This window comes from Melanerpes formicivorus, unplaced genomic scaffold (genome assembly GCF_026170545.1).
Source record: "Melanerpes formicivorus ecotype bairdi unplaced genomic scaffold, bMelFor1.0.p_v2 SCAF_38, whole genome shotgun sequence".
In the NCBI taxonomy this organism is placed as follows: Eukaryota; Metazoa; Chordata; class Aves; order Piciformes; family Picidae; genus Melanerpes; species Melanerpes formicivorus.
Window position 1 is genome coordinate 2,576,426 of NW_027142390.1, and position 22,303 is coordinate 2,598,728.

At 44.7% G+C, this 22,303-nt stretch overlaps 1 protein-coding gene across 12 annotated transcripts in view; it reads right to left on the minus strand.

Moving 5' to 3' along the window:
* DOCK3 (dedicator of cytokinesis 3) overlaps window positions 1-21,114 on the minus strand; it is a 207,297-nt gene extending 186,183 nt beyond the window's left edge. For 10 of the 12 annotated variants that reach the window (XM_068157820.1, XM_068157819.1, XM_068157818.1 and 7 more), the window contains exon 1: window positions 20,887-21,113. In XM_068157820.1, coding sequence (XP_068013921.1) covers window positions 20,887-20,923 — 37 coding nt within the window. In that variant the 5' untranslated portion in view covers window positions 20,924-21,113. Of the gene's footprint in view, window positions 1-20,886 lie in introns of all 12 variants that reach the window. The other 2 variants (XM_068157826.1, XM_068157825.1) reach the window with 2 other exon arrangements.
* Between the last annotated feature and the right edge of the window lie 1,189 nt (window positions 21,115-22,303).

Genomic DNA, 22,303 nt, shown 5'->3' on the forward strand with positions numbered 1-22,303 from the left:
CTAATTCACATTGCATACAAGAATTTCCATGTCTCAATCCTTACTCTACTACACAACTCATCAATGGAGCAGGCAGTCCTAACTGCAGAGATTATCATAGGGAGTCAACTGCAGGAATTCCTTTCCTCCAAGCTGAAACTATTTCAGGTACCATTTGTGCAATTACTCATCTGCAAAAGTCCTGTATTACCATATGTTATTATATTTAAGCATGTATAAGTACATGTTTTATTTAAGTATATTAAAAAGACAGGTGAGAATCTATTCTTTTCATAAGCACTACCCACCATGACATACATCTTAAATGTTTTTCTAGGCATCTTTAGTTTTCATGACCCATAATCAGCTTGATGTTTCAGAAAATATGAATACAAGGAAAGAAATACTAAATAAAATCAAAGTTCTAAATAAATGTTAAAAGAACAACCATCAGTCTAGTGTACAATGATACAGCCTTTAACCACATCTATTAAAATGCAACTGGGACATGCACATGGGTTGTTACAAAGGATGTCCACCCTCACCCAGCCCTGCAATGCCTGCTCACCAGCATTTAAAAATCTCACTCAGGCACACATTTCATTTAATCATTCAAGTCCCTTGTTCTAAGCAAATACCTGCTCAGCCACAGAGCATATCCTGCATATCACCTGCACACAAGCTGGAGCATAAGTGGAATTCCAGGAGTTGAAATAGTGACCTCCAGTGGGCAGCATCTTTTTTTTCCAATTTAAGAGAACACCTTCACTTTAATGAGAACAGCTAAGCTACGGTTGAGATGTTCCCAGGTGAAGGGGCTGCATTTCATTTTCTCCAGGAGTGCCTTTTCATATCAAAGACACTCAATCCCTTTGCACTAAAGGCTCTCTTTAGTGAAGACTTAAAGAAGTGAATCAGAAAGTCTTAAGTCCAGAGCAAGCACACACCATGGAAACTACCATCTGCACCATCCACCATGAGGCACATTTCTTGAACCTCTAATTTCCAAGTAATGAGATACACACAAAAAAATATCCACTAAAATAGAAGTTTGAGCCATCTATGCAGATCCCATAAAGGGGCAAGAAAGAAGCAGCTACATACACCAGGTAAACACCCACACAGATCAGGGTAATATGAGAAAGAACTTTGAATCAAAGTCTGAAGAGAATCAAACAGCATGAAATGCTTGCCCTTCCACAGTGAGTCTCAATGTAGCATTTAATTAAAGAGGAAAAGAATAGATTCCATCAGCAGCCCTAAACTCTTCTCTCAGCTCCTGCAGCCCAGCAGAAGTCACCGCCGGGTAAAGGAGGTTTTAAATTCTTGTTTACATCAGAGACAGGAGAAACGTAACAACTGGCTCCAGACTGGAGTAAGGCAAACAACACAATCCAAGAGGAACACTAAGCTTGTCAGTATTGTAGATTCATTCTTCACCCATGAAGAAATGATAAATATGGATTTCAACCAAAGGAAAACTACAAAACGCCTCTCCCAAAGCACAGGAACGCTGTCAGCTGCCAGACACTTAACTGGCAAGCCATGATCAAATCTTCTAATGGCTTCTCCTCACCCCTCATGTATTCTAGATAGCAGTATCCCTTATATACACAAAATGTGGGGAGGCTCTCCAACAGGAGATTTTACCAGACCAAAAAGGTACAAACATCCTTTAGCTTTAAGTTGATTTACCAAATGCATAGGACTCTCTTCAAATACCATGGCTGCTCTGTTCAGATCAACAAAAATAGGAAGAAAATCAGGGGTGACAATTATTTACTGCATGAAAAGCATCAAATAAGGGATGCAACCAGGAAATTGACTGGATGCAACTACTTGTTCTTCGGTCATCAGATCCTTGCCTAATATGTAACAATAAAAAGTGAGCTTGGAATGAAAGCCAAAGGAAAGGTACCAGGAAAGCAGGGTACTGTTTTTTTTCTCAGCTGCTGACACAATAAACCTTAAAAACACTGCCAAGAATAACAACTTTACTATATTTAGGCTTGGAAGAAGTAATTTTAATAGATCTATTAGAGATGCAAACTGTCCATTTATAAAAGGAGTCTACTGGTCACACACAGAAAATCTGATATAAGGACTTTACTGCATCAGTATGTAACCAGCTCTTTAGAATTTAGACTACTCTACCAGCAAGAGAGCCAAAGCTCCTCTCTTATGTCTACCCTAGTCAAAAAAAGAACAAAAAACCTCAGAACAAAAACTAACTGATGCCACCAGCTGTGGATACAATCTGCACGCTCCTTCTCAGTCAGAAAAGAAATTCTCACACAAAAAACAACGTTCTTCTGATTTTGCTCACTCTTAACAAAGCAGTAGGAAAGCTAATTCATGGATAAATTTGTAGTCATCAATAAACTATGCAAGTCTCTTCTGCTGGGCAGTTTTAACAACCAGCAGAGTATGTGAATAGCAAGAAGGGTATTTCCAACAGAACAGAAACCAAATCTCAGGATCAGTTGACCTCCCAGCCACACCAAATGGGAGTCAGGAAAAATGGAAGAACCCCAGTAAGCTGACTTAACACACCAAAGCACATCTTGTTAAAACTCTTTAGCAAGAATATGTCATTAAACATCTCCCAAAGAAAGGTGAATGGTAAAAATAGCTACTGATTCTGAGAGAATCTGAGACATCTGAGGCTGGTTTATAGCCTGACACATGACTCCAAAGGTTACTCCCGAAGCAGTGGATGCTACTCATTTGTTCAGCTAAAGATGGACTGTGCAATACAATCTTATTTATGAAGTCACTCTTAGGCATACAGTTCTTCTTAGCAGTATTAGCTGGAAAATATGAACATGGATGTATACAGCAAACACAGAATACTTTAACCATTCTAGAGAAAACAATTCAGAGATGACTCCAGTAACTGACTTTTGCCCTTCCCACGGAGAAACTCATTGTAACATGCAATCACCTACAAACTACCAACCACCAACCCTCTATAATTTCTTTCAAGAGTCACCCCTTTGGTCACCACAATACAGATGTACCACACCATCAAAACAGACACAGAAAAGCTTTTACCCACCAGTTAACAGATCTGAATGATCCCTGTTGGATTCCAGGACAGACTGCTGAAATATTTAACATCGGTTTTCAGATGTTAAACCCCCTTGCCATCATTCAGGTTCACAGGGAGGTCACAGTTCCTTTCCCCCAGCAGTTAAGCCCAACATGTTGCCATAGAGAAATGCTTTGAAAAAGCACCACGTGTCACTTTCAGGGATTATCTCCATGCCAGGGGGTCTTTAACTGTGATACCTGGACTCCAAAGGGGGCCACAGGCAGAGAAACCCTTCCTTCTGCATCTCTGTAATCTAGTAATGAGAAAAGCACAAACAAGTTCACATAGGTGGCTTACTCTCAATCTGTATCAAACAGTGTGAAGGAACTGGGAGTGTAAGAACAGACAACACTGGAGTAAGAGGGAAGCCAAAGATCCAGGAGAAGACAGACTCAGAAGTGGCTCCCTTGCCTATGGACGTACCCTGTCACCGTAGCAGGCCCCACTGTAAGTCAGCAGCAAGAGAAACTGCTTCGAAAGAGTAAGGGCACACAGACAAACATGGCATCTAAAAAAAGGGTCAGTGCATCTTTGTACAGCTTACTGATTCCTCTGTAGGATACCTAAAGGAGCTGCTTGCTACATGAAGAAAAAAGACCTGGTTGATGCCATCCAGTAGGTTTTACAAAAATCGATTCTGAAGCAGCTCCAGTCAAAAGCTCTTGCAGAAACTCAGCCTGGTTGTGGTAAAGTGGGAAGGCATTTAGCAAGAGATATGAAACAGAAGCAGCAGACAGCATTCTCTGTGGAGACAATGACTGACAAGCTCTAAAAGCTCTTCGCTGGAACAGTTTCCATTTAAAGTATTTCTAAACGATCCAGCAAAGCTGATCGTTTAGAAAAGTGACAAAGTTTGTGAAGCCACTCAAGCTATTCAGGGTAACAAACACTTGCAGATGGATGTTAAGTACCACAAGCACAACTGGCAGGTGTACACTATTTAGTTCATGCCCATGGTGTTTCATGAGGGGTGAAGAACCCTTGTCTCACATACAAAACAATCATCTCTCCCTCTGCCATCATCACAACTGAAACCCTGCAATGTTATCCAGGGCTTCTGTCCCAACCTCAGTGCTCAGAGAGAATCACCACCATCACATCACAGCAGAATAGCCTTGGGGGAAAAAGGGAAGGTACCATTACCCGCAGTACTCTAAAATTCGCAATGAACCTCTACATGCCAGTTTTCCCCTTTCTCAAAAAGGACAATAAAAGGAAAGGTAGGAAGAAGTGAGACAAGAGATACCAAGGACTGCAGCAGAGTTTTCATGTTCTTAATTACGAACCAGGATGGGACTCTTCTTCCGGTAGGACTGGCGGCTGACCGGGTGGAGAGAGTATAATTGGCAAGTTGCATGGAGGAAGTGACCAGAGAACAATCACTAATTGTTCCTCCAGTACAAAAAGCAGAGCAGTGTTGAGTGAAAAAACAGAGAACAGTTCCAGACTTTCATTAAATACTTTTCCCCCCTGCATAAACGGTGACACTCCTCACGAGATGCTGTGGATGACAAAAGTAAAACTCAATAATAACAACAACAAAAAAAATCACTCAAGTAGAAAAGCAAATAAGGCAAATAAATGGATCTGTACCACCTGAGGCTCAGCAAGTCCCTGACCCAGAAAGCACCTGAGTCTTGGGAAAGCATCACCTCTGCTTATCTTGCTGTGCTCCTAAACTGTAAACACTTGCCACGGGTCACAGCCAAGGGCAGGACACCAAATGAGATGAGTATGTGGCTGGATTGTTATGATCTCTATCATGGAATTACAGCCTGAGCTGCTTCTGTCTCTTACTATCTATTGATTTGTGACCTCATCTGAACACAATTATGGCAAAAAACCCACCCCAACAATTCACAGTTAGAGAAATGGGAAATTAGACTTCATGTGTGTCACTGCTTTCTGCTGCACACCTAAACAGCAGAGCTGCCTTCATTTTTGCTGTGGTATAATTTCAACTACATCTTCCTTTCTTAACTCCCTCTAATTTAATTTCCTATCTCCCAGCTTCCCCATCCAGTCTCACCTGGGTCACAATGATTCCACATATCATTTTTCTTCTCAAATGGATTATGTCAATTACATGATAAACATAGGAATAGAAACCTGTCACATTTGTAACATCAACAGCGGGAAACCCTCAAAAAGGAACAGGAAAATGCCAGAGCACTGTCCAGCACAATACATCCCCCAAAGGATCATGCAGCATCTAGCTGCTAATTCTCCAGAACCCTCATTTTTCTTAGCATATACATAAAAATGCACATTGAACTGGCACAGGTATGTGTCTTCTATTATACTTTGCACACATGGTGGTAGAGCCTACAAAAATATCTGGACATTGCACAATGTCCTATTTACAATATAAAATACCAGCCTGTATGAGTAATTTGTTTGTTTTCATAAAGGAACAGAGCCTTTTTTACTGCCCTTTCCCTTCCCACCTTCCATGACATGCCAAGGAAAATTGGCAGTATTTATTCCAATGAGGACTAAGAAACAAAACCAGTTCAAGGCTGTTCTGTATTCACATTGTCCACTTCTTCTCCAAATGTGAATTATGTTCCTCTAATCATAAAGCTGAGCTTTTAAAGAGCATTGCTTATTTCACATGTTTCTTCTCCCATGATAGGAATCATTGCTGCTAGAGCAGATCCAATATGCTAAAACACATTTCTGTTTTCCTTTATCCCAAGATGCTGGCAAAGCCAAGATTTAAGGAGTTACCCTTAGGGGGGAAAACCCCACAACAGTTCATACTATCACCTGTGGACATACCTTGTTGTTTGCTTGTTTAGTTTTACTGGTTGTTTTTTTTTTTTAGTTGCACAATGTGACCAAATGAATGGGAAGTTCTTAAACTCTTTCCACTGTAAGCTTCCAACATACCTATTTACTCACAGCTTCAAAAGGCAAAGCTTTTTGGCCCCTGTGATAGCTTTTCCCAGTTATTATTATCTGTCTCATTACTAAAATTCTGCTAACTTGCAACATTTTTAGATGACACCAGCAGAACAAGTGTTTCAGGTCAAAGTATGCCATTTAATTTCTCAAACTGCTTTGTACTACGCCCAGCTTGCAGTCACTCAGGTTACACACCGATCGTGCCTCACTGGCATCTTCAACCAACCTCATCTCAGAAGATGAGGTTGCATAAGAGCAATACAGCTGCAGTCATGCTGCTCTATACCCAAATTACTTAGCTCCATACTCTGCCACTTCATAATCACACTGAGCAGACACTGAATTCTGTCCTGTGCTACAAATGTCAACGTTTGGATATCAGGAAAAATGTCTTTACTGAAAGAGCAGTCAGGCATCAGAGCAGGCTGCCCAGGGAGTCACCCGTCCCTGGAGGTGTTCAACACGATGTGGCACTTCAGGACATAGTCCAGTGGTCATGGAGGTGTTAGGTAGAAGGTTGGACTTGATCTTTTCCAACCTTTATGATTCTAAGTTCTGAAGTTTTCTGATGGTATGACTTCATCCTTGATAGCACATAACTGTATGTTAAACCCCCCGCTCTATCACACTGGATAGGGCTTTGGTGTTCATGTTTAATTTGGGTGAACACAGAATCATAGAATCAAGAAGGTTGGAAAAGACCTCAAAGATCATCAAGTCCAACCTGTCACCCAAGACCTCATGACTGCTAAACCATGGCACCAAGTGCCACATCCAGTCTCCTCTTGAACACCTCCAGGGACAATGACTCCACCACCTCCCTGGGCAGCACATTCCAATGGCTAACAACTCTCTCAGTGAAGAACTTTCTCCTCACCTCGAGCCTAAACTTCCTCTGGCACAGCCTGAGACTGTGTCCTCTTGTTCTGGTGCTGGTTGCCTGGGAGAAGAGAACAACCCCAACCTGGCTACAACCACCCTTCAGGGAGTTGGAGAGAGCAACAGGGTCTCCCCTGAGCCTCCTCTTCTCCAGACTAAACAACCCCAGCTCCCTCAGCCTCTCCTCACAGGGCTTGTGCCCGAGGCCTCTCCCCAGCCTTGTTGCCCTTCTCTGGACATGTTCAAGAGTCTCAATGTCCTTCTTAAATTGAGGGGCCCAGAACTAGCCACAGGACTCAAGGTGTGGCCTAACCAGTGCTGAGTACAGGGGCACAATTACTTCCCTGCTCCTGCTGGCCACACTTTCTGATGCAGGCCAGGATGCCATTGGCCTTCTTGGACACCTGGGCACACTGCTGGCTCATGTTCAGCTGGCTGTCAATCAGCGCCCCTAGGTCCCTCTCTGCCTGGCTGCTCTCCAACCACTCTGTCCCCAGCCTGTAGCACTACATGGGGTTGTTGTGGCCAAAGTGCAGCAGCTGGCACTTGGACTTGTTGAATGTCAACATGTTGGTCTCTGCCCATCTGTCCAGCCTGTCAAGGTCCCTCTGGAGAACCCTTCTACCCTCTAACAGATCAACACCTGCTCCCAACTTGGTGTCCTCTGCAAAGTTACTGATGACTGACTCAATCCCCTCACCCAGATCATCAATAAAGATGTAACCTCTTAAATGTGAAAGAGCTCAAAGAATTTTGCATTGAGTAACTACTGGTTTATATAAAATGTGTGTCAGTCCCCAAGCCTAAGTTTGACTGTGGTTGATTAATATTTAAGGAAATAATGTAACTACTTCAGATTGATAAATTAATGTATCTTTCCTCAGAATGCTTTTTGCTACTAACCCATCTGTTGTTGAAAGTGTCTAATATCAAAAATATCTGTTGTTAAAAGGGTCTAATATCAAATAGCATAAACTAGTTTTAACAGCTAAGATGAATTTTATTCCTTGTAATACCTAGATGATAATCAAGGCTCCAGGCAACACAACTTCAGACTCGCTGTAGAGGCAAGACCCAAGATGGCTCCAAATTCAGTACCTTTTCTCCAAGAGAGACTAAAACAAGAAGGTGAAGGAAGGGCATTAGAACAGGGCAAGGATGTAGCTTTCTCCAGCTGGAGCCATATGTGGATTGGCTCTACCTACAGCAGAAGACTTTTTATACATGTTTTTAAGTGCTTTCTATCCTTTTTTCTTCTCCACACTGCCCCAGATCTCCACACTTTATTTATGCAACACATAGCATTCTTAATGCCCTCTGGGAATTGTGTTAAAATAAAGAGAGTGAACAATCAATTTCTACCCTTCCACTCCACACTATTTATGGGTTTAGAACCTTCCAAACTACCTTCTCTTAATAATTTATTTTCCAAGAAGAGTGACATGTTAATTCTTTGTATTCACACTGGGCAGACAGGGAAAAGTCTCCAAGTCGCAGCAACAGGACTGTGCAAGGAAAAAACCCAACACTGATACAAAATACCACACAGAGGAGCAGACAGCTGAGAGTCAAGATTTAGCTTCACCTTCTTGTGAGGCAACTGCGTTGTGCAATCACGCCTACAGCCAGCGAAGAATTAATACCTTCCAAACCACCAGTCTGAGCTTCTCTCAGAACTACAAAGCCTTCTTCCAGCAAAAAGGAGCTCTTCTTGCAGAGAATTGTGGGCTTCATTTAAAAGACAAAAAAAATAGTTTCTTAAGGAAAAAAAACCCTCACATTTTTGTGAGAAAACTAAAGGCCAGTATGATTAAATTTTTGTGGAGCTGCTTGATTAAACCTGGCAGCTTCATAGATTGCACAGTTAAGACTCTGATCATATTTGACAAGGGAGCAGAACCACAAGGAAATTAAAATGAGAGCATTTTCATTTTATTCTACAGATACTTAGAAGGCTGTTTTCACCTTCTCAGTGTATGTTCCAAGTCTTTACATGATTAATTGTGGGTAAAGGTTTCGATTATTTGCCAGAAATTAATTTGATACAAGCAAATTTATTTGCAAGTTCAGGCCATACTCAGCAAGTATGTTTACAAAGAGAACAAGGAATGCAAACCAGGCCTCGTAGTTCCAAGCATTCTGCTGCTTAAGCATGATGGAGAGTATGAAGAATGCAGTACCAAGGAAAGGACAGATCAATCACACACTATAAACCAACTACCCAAATAAACTCAAGGTTCTTGCAGAAAGGGCAATTTCTTGCAGAGGGTGCTTGTACACATGCCATGGAAATGAGGCTCTAATCCGATTGGAATTGCCAGACACTAATGTAATACACACACACAAAAGATTATCAAAAGCTGATTAAAAGCCATCCAAACATTACAATCGAAGAGTAGAGATTAAACAAAAGACATGGTTTAGAACCGGTCTACAGAAATTTTTGACCTTAATAATGGCCTCCTTAATGAACTTCTGTGCAAAACCTTGAGGAAGGAAAATATACCTCAGAATTGAAAGAAACTGAACAGCCAAAGGTTAGGGGTCTGCACATTAGCAAAATGGCACTACAATTAAGTGAAGGTATTTCAGGCCGACCGGGGAGGAGCAGTGGCAGTTGCTAGGCAGCATCTGCTCCTGTCGGAGATGCTTCTTTCTTTGGGCAGCACAGAACCTCAGCCAGGAATACTGCCACCAATGGATTATTACAAGGCAGCTTACTGCCATCACATGGCATCTGCAAAGTGCTCAAACTGCTGCCTAGCAACACCGCCTCTTTCTACTGAGTCATACCATCACTATGAAAATATTCCTGTAAAAAAAGAAACAGATGCCTGAGGAGAAAGGTGATCATTCACTAGCAAAATGAGATACTGCTAGCATCCTTCCCCTACCCCCCAAGATAAAAATAGAGATTAGGCTCAAAAACCATGAGCTGTTTAAAATAGTTTTGCACATCTTGGTGGCATGAGAGAGACTTGAAGACCACAAGCCCACAGTGTTGCCCACTGCATTAGCTGTATTAAGGAACTGATTTCGACCTTCTGGCTTTGCAAGCATCTATCCTAGTTACATATCTCCTGCCTGTACATCTCTCTGATATCAGTTTATTCAACTTCCACTCTGGCAGTGCAGAGGCCCCTCATCCATATATCATTCCCTCTGTGAGGAAAGTAAATGCAGCAGTTTCTTTTCCTCCCTTTTAAGCAGAGACAGAGGCTGGTTCAGCACCCGAAACCCTTTCCTTTCTCTCCAATACCTAACTGGCCAAGAGGAGAAAACATGGACCATATCACACTTTGCACAAAAAAGCATGGAGCTGTTCTGCACTGCTGTGTTCCACAGGCTGCAAATGTGAGCCAGAAATAGCTGCAATTTACTGCTGAACACTAGAAAACAAAATAAGAAACTACTCCAGTTTTGAATATCCTGGAGGACAGGGACTGGGCCACTTCTTCAGGCAACCTGCTCCAGTGCTTTACCACATGCATCATGGAAATAAAATGTCCCTTATGATAATTTGCCACCTGTGCTCCTTTCACTATGCAACTCTGACAAGTGTCTGGCCTAAAAAGTAGTAACCATAAACTAGATCCCTTCTCATCCTCCTCTTCCACAGGTCATACCACCCTAGATCTCACAGACTCTCTTCTCCCATGCACTCCAGCCTCCTCTTAGCCACCTAAGCTCATCCCTGGTACTGGTAGAAACAGATGCAGCCCCAAGAGCAATTCCCCAAAGGAGGAAATAGTGACTTCCACCAACATCCTGGTCCTACAGGAATGCAGCCTAGTATGCATCTGGCTGCAAGCAAGCACCGTTGTCTCCCATTCACACAAACACATGGGTACCACCCCACAGCATTTCACAGCCTATCCTCTTTTACACTGACTACACCGTAAGACTTTCAGTCCTGCTGTCTACCTGCTAAATGGACTCATAACATGCTAAAGTTACCCTGGCATGTACAGTCAGTTTGTGCACTTCCACTGAGGAGGAGGACGGGAAGAACAGGGCAGATGAATGAAGTGCACCTATCAGCACACTAGCTCCTGCGTCTTAGTAGAAAACTCTGTATTCTAGCCTAAATTGTCTGCCACACAAGAACTTTCTGTGGATGTCTGAAAAGTGCTTACAAGACTGCTGAGAAACCTTCCAACCCCCAGAACAGAACTTTGACCTTTCTGGTAAACAGTCTGCTACTGAAATACCAAAAAAAATGAAGTATTTGCCTGATGTAACTGAAGATGCTGGGTTTTTTTCATGAAGATTATTTATCCCTTCTAATTTTGACTTAAGCAAGCATAGATTGTTTAACACCATCAACATCATCTGAAACACTGGGGAAAAACCTCTTTTTCTCCTATTGCATCCTCTGTCAGGTTGGAATATTTTTTTCTTTCATTAAAAGAATAATGCCTTCTGCCCCCAAGCTGAAGTGCAGTCAGTTCAGACATGAAAAAAGAATCAACAAAACAGCAAGATCAGAAGTTGCAGTTTAGGGCCTTACTGTGATGAAGTGAGAGAGAAGCCTATTTTCTGCCTCCTCTTCCCCAGAGACAACAGAGAAGCCGTTTCAGCAAGGCCACAGCTTCAACAGTAATCTTCCTTAGGGTAAAACCTCTGGACTAGAGCTAACAAAAAACCCTCCAGACATATGAGAAAATAAACCCCAACCACCACCACCGCAGAGCAACTTTGTTCATAATTCCGATCAGATCAGCATCCTCGGGAAGGCTGGAAGAGAGCAGCGGGCAGGCAGGATGGAGAGCCGCAGACTGCTGCGCGCTGGAGGGAGCGGCGAGGGCGCACCACTGCCAGCAGCAGCAGCAGCAGCAGCAGAAGCTGTTCCGGGCGGAAGCTCAGCGGCGTGGTCAGCAGACGGCAGGCCCAGGCACAGCAGCTCACAGAGCTGTTCTGCCCGCGCCCCGGGGCAGCTCTTCCCGCACTAATAAGCTATCTCCAGGGGAACCCACAGTCAGTGCATCTTTTAAACAGAAAGACAGGCACACGGAAATGCTTCACCTACTCATTCTCTTCACACCAGGGCAGGCACCCAGGTAGCACACAGCTCCATTTGGTACAGAGGGTAACAGCAGATGCCAGGGCAAAATTCTCTCACCAAAACCTTGATGCTGCTTTGCTAAATGCAGGGAAGCTAGACCACTGCCCATCTGAAAATCAAAACCTGAGCTGCTCATCATTTATTCTTTCTGAATATTCTTTCACCACAGTATCAGAAAGGTTGGAAGAGACCTCAAGGATCATCGAGTCCAACCTGTCACCACAGACCTCATGACTAGACCATGGCACCAAGTGCCACGTCCAATCTCCTCTTGAACAACTCCAGGGATGGTGACCTCCCTGGGCAGCCCATTCCAATGACTAATGACTCTCTCTGTGAAGAACTTTCTCCTCACCTCCAGCCTAAACTTCCCCTGGCACAGCTTGAGACTGTGTCCCCTTGTTCTGGTGCTGGTTGCCTGGGAGAAGAGACCAACCCCTTCCTGGCTACAACCACCTTTCAAGGAGTTGTAGAGGGTATTCATGAGCTGAAAGTACTCAAAGACACATCAAAGCTCAAACCACAATTTTCAATCATCTTGCACAATAATTCATCTACTTATGGATTATTTGTCCCACACTGTCTGACACTTTCTCACTTGTGCCCACACACTCTGTCCATGTATATAATAGAGCCATACATGCATAAACTTAGATGAAAATCTCTGCCTAGGTGAAGTGAGCAACTTTACACAGCCACCTCCATTAGCCCTTTTGTCTACAAAGGAAGGGATGGGTGAAACAGAATAATCATCTCCTCCTCTTCCAGACCCAATTATTGGAAGCACACATATCACTCCCTGCAGGGACTATTCAACACCATCTGTGATGCTCTCCTATGGAAGGTTTTCTTCTGCCTTTACAACTTGTTTAGGTAGGCCATTCATCCCAGCAGGACCAAGGACTGTATGGAACTCAACACCCAAAGAGACCTGTAAGACTTTATAGATCCCTTTTGACCAGGTTCTGTTTAACAGTTCTTCTGGGCTTCTCTGACATGTATGCAAGGCTCCACTCACTCAAAATCACAGGACTGAAAGGGCAGGTGCATCAAATTAACAGTTGGCATAAACATCTCATTCACAAACCTATTTAAGAGGGAAGAGAGAGGCCCCTGCTGTTCAAATACACAGAAACGAGATTTCTAGAACAGCAAGCCATCTGCCTAAGCACCCTGGGCCACACTCTGGCTCATATTGAAATAAAAAGTCATTCACCACTCCAACTACCTATTGCCAACACTGATAGTGTTTAATGCACAAGCCTCCTGATATTGTAACATCTAGACAAACCTTTATTTTTGTTTCAGAGAGGAACTGGTACGAGCTTACCTCTGAAAGCAGAATGACCCGCGACGCCAGAGCTAGCTGGCAGTGCTTGTCAGCAGCTTTTCTTAAGGCTTGATAACCAGGAAGACTCAAGAGAAGATCAGCAAGTCAAATGCTAAAGAGGGACAAGAGGAAAGTCTACAAATGAAGTTGTTCTAATAAGCAATCACCTCACACCTGCACTGAAAAGCATTTGTTTTGCTCCAGCCCACAGCTATACCAGTCTTCCTAACACCTTCAGTAAGCTTTGAGTAAAGACCTGGTGTTTAAACAAACACTAAAGCATGTCTGAAAGGAAGGAATTACAGTACAAAAAACTTAAGGGATGCTTTCAGGGTTTCAAAAGAGATCACAAAGTTAGTTTCTGACGTGCAAAAGCCTGAATGGAGGCTTGATTTTAGTATCAGTCACTTGAGTGAGGTATTTCATCTCCTTGCCTTGAGGTTCGGTTCAGTGAGCATACAGATTTGGAGATGTGTTAGCTGTGGTGATGTTAAGGCTGATTCAGTTCTTAAAAGCAATCAGTGGAATGCCTGCTGTCAATTGCAACTGGTTTTGAGCCAAGGTTCTACTGCATGCTTCCTTTAGCCATTTCCTCAATGAGTATCACAGCTGAGCAAGGAATACAATAAACTTAACTCACTGTACAAATTAACAAGTGGGGAAAAGAGTTGTGTCAGGCTCTTTAACAGCTGAATTACTTTTCAAAGACCTTCCACTCTTTGGTGAATGCTTTCACATGCACATCTGAAAACAGCTCCCATTTCTCAAGACAAGAGCTATGAAATCAGGGATTTTTTATAAAGAACTATGTAGCTAACAGATTAATCAAAAAAGTTTGTGTATCTACACATCACTCTTCACAAGAAGGCAAAGAACTCTTCCTCATTCCCAATCACCCCTTTTTGGGAGGGGGCTTTTAAACATCATCAGCTATGTGGTAGTGAATTTTCCAGACTGCAAGTCCTGGTGGTAGTTCCTGCCTGTTTCCCTGAAGTTTGCATCAGAGACTGGCTTTTTAAAACACAGGGCTGCTAAAAGAAAGGCTTGGCAAGACAGTGAAACTCAAGTCCAGCTGAGCTATACCCCTGACTGTAAACCAAGCAAGCTGCCCTCAAAAGGATTAATAGAAGCACTGACTTTCCTCTCTTCCTCCCACATGCAGCTGCAAACCACGACCTGTGCCATCACCCCACACTCTCACACCAACCTCTTCTGCCTTGAATTGCTCAAAAGAGAAATTTTCCTCCCTCATTTCACTGTGAAGGATCACCATTCCTGTCCTACAGCCTTGACAGTGAATTTAAACCCAAATCATAGCAATAAGAAGCACCAAAGAATCACTAGGCGCATTCAGGACATACACCCTGTTTTTAACTGTAGTTGGCATTTACTCCATTTAAAACAAGACAGCAAAATAACTTGTTCCTTGAATAAACAAGGAGAAGTCTCATTTCCTACCTGTGGATATTCCCAGTCCCTGTTTCACCAAGAGTTCCATGACAAACCAAATGCAATACCATCAGAACTATAATCTCCTGCTATCCCCAGTCCTGCTCCTGAGCACCTTCAGGTTTACTCCCACGCTCACATTTACAGCTTCACATTCTCCAACAAGCAAAGAAGTTTTACTAGGGAGAATTTTGACAGGACCTCATTTATTATCCATTTCTTCCAGCAAACAGTAGCTGTTTATCCACACTTCTGTCCACAGGAACACTTGTAAGTTGTTTCCCCACTCAGACAACTTTCGTTAAAACTTGTAGGAAACACACATCTGAGGCTGCTAACTCTCATAGACTCATGGAATGGTTGGGGTTGGAAGGGACCTTAACGTGTCACTCACTGCTGAAGGAAAGGTACTATTAGGAAAGCACAGAAAGCCTGAACACTTACAAATTTCTACCCTCAGGAAATCAGGCAAAATATAAAAGTCATTCCTGTACTGTGGATAAGGTCAAAGAGGAACCACTTTTGCCCCAGCACTGCTGGCAAGCAGCTGAAGTCCTGGGGCTATTAACTGCATACACAATATGGCATAACTATAAATAAACGGAGAAAATATCTCTCAAAGCCATCCAAGCATCAACATTAAAGCCCATATTGCAATTCTACCACTTCTTACTCTAAGATCACACTTCCATTCCCATACAAACCACACAATGAACTGCTAAGCAGGCACATCTGACTCCTTGCCTTCGCAACCAATGGGAAAAAGCATTTCTCAATTCATGCCGCATGTGCTTAAAAAGTTTGGGCTAATTTCTGCTGTAAATGTCCCTGAAGACAACTGGTATTTAGATGGCCTCAAACTAGTACTAGCTTACAGATTAGTTCTCAACTAACTCTGCAGACAGGGTATTCACTCATAGGAGTGACCACAGCGTCTTTTGGTTGGTCTTTTCCAGTATAAATGAGCCAAAATGTATTAGTCTCTTCCCACAAAGGAGCATATTCAATCTCCAGGTTGTCTCAGCAACAGCAGAAATACAGACTTACACTGGACTGGAACTTGAATTGCCCACTGTGTTAAATGACACCTTATTGAACTTTCCTATCTAGACTGAAAGTCACCAATCAGGAGCATCTTGGGAGCTGCTCTTTCCCAGAGACATTTCACAGTGTGATTCATTTCTCCTTCAGTCAAATAACACATATACATTTCCTTTATGATCCCTGACTGCCAAATTCCAGGTCCTAAGGGGGAAAAAAAGACCCTCAGGGGCAAACTATTGAATGCAACTAAAAATTACTTCAATCCACACAGTTTTCCTGACTAACAAGCCAAGTCCCTAGGTACTATGCCCACCTCCTAAACCAGCCTTGCACAGAAGGTTTATGAGGACATTCAAGGCAGATCACTGAAGAATATCCTGAGTCACCTCCCTCCTAGTGCCAGACAGTTAGTTTCTGGCAATAAAATAAGAAAGAGAAGATGCAGTACAGTATGTGTCCCTTACCACAGAACCCAGCTGCAATGACTGATAGTACCTCCCAGATTACTGAAGACAGACTTTTTCCTAATGAGGGGGAGGGACTTTTCTCCATCTCTCTGAAACTTTTAGTTTTAAACCTGTAACAAAGATTTAGTGGTACAGAGGAGCTGCAACATCCATCAACTTCCAAAACTCCTTCCTCTAGCAGCTGCCTGCTACACAAATAGGTAGGAACCAGAGCAGTATGGCAAGAGACTTGTAGAGAGGAGGTAGACTTCTCCTGGACAGTTTTGCAGTCCTGTTTTTCCAAACACAAAGATGACCTGGGAGATGTGCAAGCTAAGGGTTAGTGACAGGGGGGAGAAATAATAATAACAAGATGCTGTTAACAAAAAATTAGAACTGCAGTACAGAATTGTAACTAGGACATGATGATTCCCCATCCTTTCTCAGTAGGAAGAAGGGAAATATTAGTTACATATATATTTGTGCTTATGGATTTACATAGAATAGAATTACATCGAATAAACCAGGTTGGAAGAGACCTTCAAGATCATCACATCCAACCCATCAACCAATCCAACCCACCTAAACAACTAACCCATGGCACCAAGCACCCCATCAAGTCTCCTCCTGAACACCTCCAATGATGGTGACTCCACCACCTCCCCAGGCAGCCCATTCCAATGGGCAATCACTCTCTCTTCTTCCTAACATCCAACCTAAACCTCCCCTGGCGCAGCCTGAGACTGTGTCCTCTTGTTCTGTGCTGTACATTGTTACCAATTCAGTGGTGAAAGTAAAAATAGAAAGTTCATTTTAAAGAAACCCATAGATTTTAACAGTAACTCTTCTGAGCAAAATAAGAAGAGGCACTGTTCATGCAGGCAGGTTTTCCTTCTCCATCATATACTTCATAGAATCAAAAGACAGGATTAACTACATTAGGAATGGGGGGGAGGGGGAAGCAAAAAACACCCCACACTTTTCTGAGAACCACCTAAAAGTGCTCCCTGCACACAAAAAAGAAAGTGAGAGCCTAATGAAATACATAATCAGCTCTCACACATTTGCCACATTTTAATTACATTTAAGTTATTTGCTAGAGTTCTCTCTGCTTAGCTGTTTCTTTTAATCCATTATCATTTAATACTTGCTGTAGAAGACTGAGGTAACTAATCAAATCGCTTCCATAAATGTTTTCTCCGACAGAGACTGCTTTAGAACCGTTAAAGCACTAGAGGGCTGGAGAGCTAGTTATCTTCAACCATCAGGTTAGAAATGGCATTGTTTTCACAACTGGTCACTTTAAGCACCTGTGGGAGAACTGTTTGCCTTCCCACAGCAAGACTGAAGTTTCAGAAGTGCAGTTAGGAGCACAGGCACAGAGTGTAAGCACTTTAAATAGAACAGAAGGGAATTGGTCACAACAGCTTCCAGGTAGTGGCTAAGAAATACAATCAATGAAGTATGTTAATGTTATTAGGGGAGTGTTTAACTCAGTTTAGTTACAAATACCCTGATCAATCTTTCAATACTTTTATTGCAGAAGTACATGGTGACTTCCATGAAGACTGGACAATCCAGTAGCATTTTACAACTGCAAGCAGTGAAACGTTTTTTAAATACAGCCAGATACAGGAAGAGGACTTCAGAACTACCACAAAGTCGCTGACATGCACTCGGTACATTTAACACATTTTCTTGCAGGTAAGAGTCTGTGTAGCTGTAGAGGGGATTCTGAAAAGAGGCATCTGTAAAGGGGCTCCAGCAAGCATGTAAGACATGCCTTTGTGTCAAGCTCTTTGAAAGCCTGTGCAGAATACAAAGCCCTTCTATACCCACATGTTGAGAGGAGGAACTTGGCAACTTTCTGAAGGAATGGTTTCTATAAATTACCAACTCTGAGCCAACTACCTTGCTAAGAAGATGACACAAACCACAATTTGCTTTCAATGAAGAGAACAGCATCAGAATGAACTGCTTCATATAGAACAGAATAGACCAGATGGGAAGAGACCTTCAAGAGACTTCTACTTTCCTTGATACACATGAACAGGTATACAGAAGGGCTTGGATGCCCACACATCCCTTTCTATTCCACCAGAAAGCAATTTATGGTATTCCAGTTGCAGGAAGAACTGACTTGTTTTGTCCCCCCACTCAGCTTACATCAATGGGGCAAAGCACATTGTCTTCATTCAAAGGCACATCAAAAACTTTGCATGGTTTAACAAGACCACAGGGAAAAAAACCGCAGAGGGGTTTTTGGGATAGTGGTCAAAACAAAACTAAACTACTAAAGCCCAAGGCATAACTTTGTGTTACCAACTCATGCCAAGAAAATGAGTTTTGCACACATTATTAGTGAAATTAGGATCATTTACACCCATTTTATAACAAAACCAACAAAACCCCCCACATTGTTTTTTCCCCTTTTTCTTTCCTAGTGCACCTCCTACCAGTAACACCTCAGATCTACACCTTCTGTAGACTTGTTTCTCCAAAATGCACAAAAAAGACCACTCCAGCAAGCAACGACAGATCTGCTGCTGAAAAAAAATTAGCCTCCCTCTCCATGCTTACAGTAACTAAACTCCAAATGTAAGCAACATTTTTCCAGTATTCTCACTCTCTGGAGGACTATCAATCAGCTTCAATTACAGAAAAAGTCATTAAAGCTAATCAACAATAAAGAAAATCACCAAAATTCTTAAGATTAGCCATGATCTCAGACCTACCTACTGTGTGTTGTATGAAAGGGAAAAATCAACGTGCCAGGAATATTCTGAAGCCTACAGAATATTCACTGAAACAACCCTTGTTTTCTTTCATCCACTACTCTCTTTTTCAGATGCCTCTCCTAGGCTTGTTTACAGCCTGAATGGAGGTTTCCTGCCATCTCCTCCCATAAGCCGACGTAAGAACCGTTAGTTCACCTACTTTTCGATTAAGGTAAGACACGTTTTATCTGGCAACACGGGCCAAACACAAACAAACAAAACTCTGAACATCAAACCCCAGCACACAGCAGAGGAAAATGAGAACATAAACAGAACAGAGGAAAACCAATAAGAGTGGAAGGTTTGGGGATTTTTTTTGTGAAGCATCTATTACAATCATCCCAGCAAGCTTAGTGCTAGGACACCAGAAGTGGTCTTTCACCAAAAGTTCAGGTCTGACAGTTTATATTCTCTGAACACCCAGCTGAGATGTGACAAAGCTTCTTAACTCCACATATTCCCAGTGACTGACAAACATTTGTTGCTTACAGTACTGCTGCTTCCTTGTGATGTTTTATGCCACCTGTGTGCATTGCCCCACGCTTAACAGGTTCAATCTAACAAAATGTATTGGATTTTGTTTAAAAAACGAAAGTGAGTTCCTTCTACTCGTGCTCAAGATGTGTGGAATGTACTAAGCAAAGTACTTATGGCATGAGATGAAAAGCTAACAAAAAGCACTGATACACTGTGTCGTTCACTGACTCAATGCTGAGAACATGTTGTGAATATTAGCAGCATCGATGCTTTTGATTGTCCCCAAGTCAACTGTCAATCCCTACTTCAGCAGCAGTTAACAGATCTTTGCAGAAAGTTTTCTTGTATTTTCCAACCATTTGCAGCAGTTGATCATCACCGCACACTGTGAAGCTTGAGAATCGGTGTGAACAATTGATAACTATTGATTTAATGACGCATTTAGGTAGGTCAGCAGAGCAGACACTACCATTACTATACAATAGTTTAGAAAAATTAAATCGAAACAAGCAAAAGTGAAGTTAAAGAAAGTCGGTCTTCACGTCATCAGACATCATATTTCTGCTCTTCCAAGGAATGACTGTACAATAAAGCAAAAACCCAAACACAAAGCCATCAGTGATGATCGCTCGGATTACAGCACACACCACTTGAGGGGACGGCAAAATCTGACTTATCATCAACAACGGAAAACGACAAGCTTCTGCGTTTAGGGGCAGACGGGCCTCGTTCCCGCTGAGCGCAATGCACCATCAGCCCCGGGGCCCTCTGCAGCCTGTCCCCGTAGCCCGGCACAAGTCGCTGCCGGGCTGGGCCCAGCCCGAGGCCCGGTTCCCGGTTCCCGGCTCCCTCCCTCGGGCACGCGGGGGCCAGCTCCGGGCCCGCCGCTCCGAACAGGTGCATCGCCGACGCCCCCTAATGACACGGCGCCACAGTCCTTCCCTTTCCCTCAACTCCACATAAACAAGATCACCACAAACCACAGATTAAAGCGGAGAGGAAAAGGAATCGCACGCCTAAGTAGATTAAGGGCTAAACGACTCGTTTTCTGATTATTTGTGCAATCGGGGCCGGGCGCGGGCCCCGAAACTCCACTTTTCCCTTGCCGCCCACCGCTTCGCGGCAGACGAACTCGGGGCGATGGCACGAACCGAAGCAGCCGCAGCACAGCCGCGGGATGCTGGGCTGCGCGGGCCGGGAGGCGGCGGCAAGCAGCGCGCAGCCGGTGCCCGCTCTCCCTCAGGAACAGCCTTCCCCGGGCACCAGCCCTCCTCGCCTTTCCCCCGCGCTCTACCTGCCGGGCAGTGGAAGACTACCATCGCTGCCCCCGCGGACAGCCAGCCAAGGGAGGAAGCGGGGGGAGCAGCCCCAACCTGCGGGGTCCGTCCGCTGCAGGAAGGGGGGCAGCGGTGCGGGGGAGGGGATGTGGTAGCACCTACCCACGCCGTATTTCTCCTCCTCGGTCGGGCTCCACATGCTGCTGCGGCGGCAGCCGGCCGCGGCCGCGGATTCCCTGGGCAGATCGAGGCAAGCGGGTGCCGCGCATGGAGCGGGGGCGGCCGTTCCTCTTCTCCCCCTCAGCGGGGGCGCCGCTTCTTCGCCGCAGCCCCCACCTCAAGCTCCAGTCAGGGCTGCGCTAAAGGTTCCCTGGCCGCTGCTGGAAGGGGGAAGGGGGGGGGGGGGGGCGGGGGTGAGATCGCCCCCCCGCCCGCCCGCGCAGCAACAGCCGCCGCTCCCCTCAGCCCCCGGCAGGCGCTCGCCGTCGACCCAGCGATTCTCACTCCCAGCGCAGACCGGCTGCTCTAGTGAGCTCCCGGGTGGCCCCGCGGCGCCCGGCGGCCCCTAGCCTTCTCCTCTGCGCTACCGCCGCTCCCGTCGTCGTCGTCGCCACCGCCGAACGACTCGGGCTGCCGCGCCCCCCCTTCCCTCCTCCCCTCCCGCTGGATCTCTTTGCGCATGCGCGGCTCGCGCCGCCTCTCTGCCCCCTTCCCCCCTTCGCGCCCGCACGAGGCGCGAGGCAGGGGGGCGGCAGCGCGTGAAGGAGCGCGGGGGTGAGGCCGGCCGCGGGCCTCGGGCCCCAGCGGTGCGAGGCCACCCCGGAGCCCACCCTGCACCGGCAGCCCTGCTGCCGGCAAGTCGGTGCTGCTCCCGGGAGGCAGCCTTGCAGGCACGGCCCCGCAGCGCAGTGCACCGCGGTGCCGCGGGAACGGGCCGTGTTTGTAAACAGCGCGAGGAGCGGCTGAGCAGCCCCCGCGCCCCGGCCCGCAGGTGCTGAGCAGAGCTGGCCTGGGAGGCTGGAGGGGATCCCGCAGCCTCTTCCGCCCAGCAGAGCACGCACTGCAACTCTCTGCCACAGCCGGGAAGACATTTTATTATTTGTTGTATACCTATAAAGTAATAACACGCTAAAACGTTAAGAGAGGATGTGCACCCGCACCAAGGAGGGCAGGGGGAGAGGAGCGCTCCCTGCCTGCAGCAGAGCACGCACATGCTGGAAGCACCAGGACATGGTTCTGGGGCAGAAATTTGTTTAAAAAAAAACCAGAAACCCCCCAGTTCAACCCGGGTGAACAGAAAGAAATCCAGTTCTTCGTTCCCTTGCTAGAAACCGGACCGGGGGCTGTCCTGCTGCCCGTATCTGCGACTGCTGCACAGAGATGATGTCGCTGATGGGGACAGTTGCCCCAACAGGACATGAAGAGTTGTGGCTCACCTACTGCTTGTATAGGAACCGCATTACTTCAAGCACTGGCAATTAAACTGCTTGATGAGCAACGAGGAAAATCTGTTTTCTCCAGTTAAGGTTTTTTTGACCTCAGTGTTTAAGTTAGCATTTCAGTATAAAGAGGATCAAGA